This window comes from Morus notabilis, unplaced genomic scaffold, assembly GCF_000414095.1.
Source record: "Morus notabilis unplaced genomic scaffold, ASM41409v2 Scaffold902, whole genome shotgun sequence".
In the NCBI taxonomy this organism is placed as follows: Eukaryota; Viridiplantae; Streptophyta; class Magnoliopsida; order Rosales; family Moraceae; genus Morus; species Morus notabilis.
The window spans coordinates 213,892-218,947 of NW_010365273.1; the positions used below are offsets into that span (position 1 = coordinate 213,892).

Below are 5,056 nucleotides of genomic sequence, written 5' to 3' on the forward strand. Positions count from 1 at the left end.
ACTTGGGAAATTTCTGGACAAACCGTGGGAGGAAGGAGAACCTCGAATTCTCCATTGTTTATTTCTGCTTTCTGTTTTATTTTCCATCACTCGTTTGATGTAAGAAAACTCCTCTCCAGAGAGAGAGTTGAGAGTAAAATTAATAAAAGAAGTTGGACTCATTTCCAAGTTTGCCTCGATACTTGCTGTTATAATCTAAAAACTACACAGGAACCTAACAGAAGTCATAGCAGCTTATCAAGAATCCTTTGTCGGTACTCCTCCAAAGTCCAAACCATTGAAATGCCCATAAATGGCAGAAAGTTAATTAATTTACATCAAAACTTTAACTATAATTTCTATGGCGACCTAATAAACATTAACAATTTTGTACGATTAAACAGAAGCGAACCTCTGTTAGCTTCATGTGGGAATTCTCTGATTTCTGGATGAAGCTTAAACATAAATGCAGAGAATATTTCCCATTGAATCAAAGAATATTTTTTGTTGGCTATGTTACAAGGTGGTTATGTCCTCTTGAACACCATGTGACCAGACTCATCCACATCAAACAGACGTTCTATGAAGTTATCCCAACTTTCCCTCCATTTCTTGAACGACAACAATGAAGTCTCCTCGCTTGACCTGCCGGAATTCTCCCCTTCTTCCATTTCAGGAAATGTCCCATAAGGCGAAGATATGGTGGCATGAGGAATATCCAAAGCTACCGCCCTCTGAAGGGCTGCCCTGTACTCTTCGCCATGTTCCCGAACGAGAGACTCTTGGCGCTCCATCCTCTGCTTCGGCGGAATTTCCATGATTTGATCTTTTTCCAGCATTAACTGAAATGATAAGTTACAAATAACTGAATACTAACAGAAAAGTTGAGAAACAAGTCATGAAAATTGTTGTGGTTTAGTGACTAACAATCCTCATACTTCAAGGAGGATCTAACAACTTACATCAAGAGCACGTTGGGATTCTTTCTCTATCCAAAGGATTGCATGGTCAGAAGTTGCATTGCAAGAAAGAACAATGTGCTCGAACCGCCCATCAACTGGCACTGCAGTCCTTACTACTGGAGGAAATCTTCCTATCCTGCAAGAACCGAGCGTCTGATCATTGCCCATAGTTAAATCTCTTTGACTTCCACTACCACTCACGCAACATATTCGACTCAACCAGTGAAATAATAACAAAACAACCACCGATGACAATTCTCTATCATTTTCTCCTTGATAAATTTAACATTTCATTATTTTACTCCATGTGGAAATTGTACTAGTGGCCGCATTTGGCCACCTACTTCAAATTGGGCAGGTTTTGGCTGATTTTAAACAAAATGCCACTGAGTAAATTATTTATCAGGTCAATCTTAAAAATTTCAGGGTAATTTTCGTAGCAAATAAATTAATTTTTCTAATTCAGCCCCCATTGCAATATTAAAATTTTTAAAAAAAAAAACCAAGGCCATGTTTGTTGTCCTTTTTTGTGAGAACATTGTTCCTTGGTTTTATAGAAGGGGACCAAGTTTTCCCCATGTGTTTCCATTATGTAACTCAGCCTAACACAAAAGTGAGGACATGCCAGGTCAGTTACCGGTGTAAGTTAACAAAAGGAGACTCCAATATTACACCATAGGTTCATCCGAGTCCCACTGTTCTACCCTGCACCTGACATGTTTTTCCGCCCTTGGCGCTTGACAACTGCAGAGCACCAGTAGATTCAACACATGAAGCGTAATGAAGGTGAACGTGGGTCATAAAACATCTAAGAAATGCACTCTCAATGAGGTCAGTGCTCTCTCTCTAGAGCACTACATTTTTTTCTTAGACAAGTCCCATCATCTGGGAAACATGCAAGCCACCTTGTTTCCCGGGACATGACAATATCATACAGAGGCCACACACCCTATGAAGAATATCATTGAGTTGGACCACCAGACTTGTAATTCAATTGCATTGCCACTCATATTCTCACTTAAAGTAAGAAGGCTCGCCAAGCCTTTTCCTAATCCAAATTTATTTATCTTGGAAACGGGCATATAAATACCAAGATGCCCAAAAAGAGATTAAAAAGGGAAAAACAAATACAAAAACAAACTAGTTGAGTAAAACCCTAATCATACAATATCAAGAAACAAATATTTACCTGAAGGGCTTTCGTTCTACAATATGATAGAGACGACCAGGTGCATATAGCCTTCTTGGATCTTTAAGCATCCTTTCCTCCAGCGTGCATGTATCCTTCAAGCACGTTAGGCAAAGTAAACATGGTAAACTGTTCAAATGAAAGAAAACAAGTTCAATTAGTATAACACAAAAAACACTATACGAATCGCATTAAAATCTTAATTCTAGTACTAAATGTCAATTGTCAAATGTGATCAAGAAAAAATGGAAGCAAACCAGAGGATTATGAAGTTACAACTACCCAAAAATTCATGATCTTATCCTCTCTCCATAGAGATCAAAATAAATCTATCACGTGCAACTTCTACACGCTTAAAAACTATGGTCTCATCCTCATAGAGGTCGATAATAACAAGTTTTATCTCTATCATTCATGTGGCACGATAGAGATTTACAGGCTTAAAAACTATGGTCTCACCCTATAGAGGTCGATAATAACAAGTTTTAGCTCTATCATTCATGTGGCACAATAGAGATTCTGTATCCAGATCTTGAATTAGGTCTTACTTATCTTATCTGTCTACAGTTCTAGCAGCAGATGCATCAGGCACAACTTGAATTGACATATTTTAGCTATTATCAGATGCAGGAAAGGTGAGAGGTGACTCAGACATACTAGGTTTTACCAGATAAGTGATCTGAATACGTCTTCCAATGCAGTTGTTGTCCTGGGTAAGAAATCATCCTGGCCCATTAAATGCAGGTATTAGCGACGATTAGAAGTCAGCACTGGTTTTTTATTTATTTATTTATTTAAGAAACAGGAAACTTCATTGATCAAGTAAGATTACAGAAGGCAGCAATTTATTCCTTTGAAAATCAACAATTCAACATTCACATAATTGAAAATCAACTTGATTGCCAGATTTTATTCGGCTCTTGTCCGATGTATGCTACAAGATCACGTTTCAGATGTTAAAGAGAGTTTCTTTAGAGGTGAATATGGTTTCCAGATATATCTTGGTATTGAAAACAGCCCTTGATAGCTGTAGCCAGATAAGCAGTTTCTTGTTTGAAGAAAATTAACGCGAGTTCTTCATGTTGCGTATCTTCCCTAAAAACAATAGTGCATCCCCCAATATCGTCCTATGATAGGCCCTTTATACTTGTTAAATCCAACTGAAAACCAAGATAAATAGTTGAGTATATCTCTATGAGCAAATGCGTCAAATTCTTACTGCTTAATTTGGGATCAATGTGCTTTTGAAAGAGATTCTACTTTTGCTTATAGCAAAAGAAGTGGAAACATGAAGCAAAAATTAAAAATCCTCTTCTTCAAACAATTGTAAGAGTCCATCAGTGATTGTGCAAATTACTTTTGGACATTTTGACCAAACATACTTACTTGTATCATATTATGTGCAAAGGATTTTGAGGCTGACAAAAGCAATACAAACTGGTACTTATCTAAGGGTGTACTATAGAAGTTCAATATCTAGCATATGCAGTGACTAAGTTTGCACAACTCATATCACTCCTCCTGAGAACTAAACTTTTATTTCAATTTAAATAAACACTAAATGCCAACCAAAATACAGACTGTGGAGCATACAATTTCACCATGAATTCTGATGATCTCACCTGGAGTACTACCGAGTTAATAACATCGGCATATCTCACCGCCAGATTCAAAGACACGCACCTAGCAGGAGCTATGGCATAGCATCTAATCCTTTTCCTCTCAATCGTTCCTAGCTTTTCGCGGTTATGAAGTGCCACCATTGTCAACAAAGCCACCACCCCTGCTCCAAGGGAATGCCCCGTAAATGTTAACGTGTATGTCGGGTTTCTCTCTACCAATTCCCTCAAACCCTCGCACTCAGCGTCAAAAACGCACCCTGCCGCCTTCATCAGCCCATTGTGAACATATCCACCGTCGAATTTCGTCTGCCCCAGCTTGTTATCTAGCAAAACTGCATAATCACATTCCTTTGCTAGATTTAGTCCCCTAATTGCCAGGACTATATCAGCATTGTCATGATCAAGGTAGACCATATAAGGAGGAACCCGGCCCTCGGTTTCCTCATAGTCTTTTCTTAGGATTACACAGTCAGGGTCAATCCTATAACCACCAGGGGGAGCCCAAATCGGGTTCCGGAGATCATCTTCGTAGACGGCTAGAACTAAGTGGCAGAGGCGGGGGACGGGCTCGAATTCTTCGGTAGTGGCTAGTCCCCAGTTCTCACTCTCGTAGCCAGCAGTGTAGAGGCATTTTAGCCACAACCAACGAGCACAGCCCAGGCAATATACACACTCAAGAATGGGAACCCCGCAGGCGATTGACATGGAGTGGACGACTATAAATCAATCATGTCCAATAAAGCCATCAAGTTCTCAACATTACCGTCATTATAACAATACTAAACCAAAGTATCGAACTTTAAGGTCATAAGTTTTATACGTTCAACAAGGTATTTGGAATCATAACTTTGAAGAAAACAAAAAAAACTTTGACACTTTTAAGTGTACAGAAACGAGTTCAGTCACAACAGTGGAAGATTTCAAGAAAAACCCAGTTGGTGAAAACGGTAAAGAAAACTAATTTCAGAACCAACATGGATGAATACCCAAGTGGGGGAAATTGAAAGGAAAAAAATAAAAATAACACCAAGGTTTTGAAATTTGAAGAAAAAAAAAAACCAAAAAGATTGTTTACCAGAAGCCTAGAGAGACAAATACAACATGCTTTGAAGCAGTGTATAGCAGAATGATTGAAGAAGACCCACAATAGAGAACTTTTTGATGAAGAGAAAGGGAATTTCAATAAAGGAAGAAAAAAGGAGGTTTTGGTGGGTGGAGGTGTTCGGGATTTGGGGAAGTGGGAGCTTCTTGAGCTACTGTGGGGGAGGTCATTAACTTGTAAAGTCAAGAGGAGTTGGTGAAAA

The 5,056-nt window shown here is 38.8% G+C and overlaps 1 protein-coding gene across 1 annotated transcript; it reads right to left on the minus strand.

The window, feature by feature from the left end:
• Window positions 1-256: 256 nt before the first annotated feature.
• LOC21400290 lies at window positions 257-4,642 on the minus strand. Its single transcript, XM_010107637.2, has 5 exons — window positions 3,753-4,642; window positions 2,798-2,856; window positions 2,131-2,259; window positions 942-1,077; window positions 257-821 (listed from the first exon to the last, which is right to left on the minus strand). The coding sequence occupies exons 1-5, from the start codon at window positions 4,455-4,457 to the stop codon at window positions 507-509; spliced, it is 1,344 nt and encodes a 447-aa protein (XP_010105939.1). The 5' UTR covers window positions 4,458-4,642; the 3' UTR covers window positions 257-506.
• Between the last annotated feature and the right edge of the window lie 414 nt (window positions 4,643-5,056).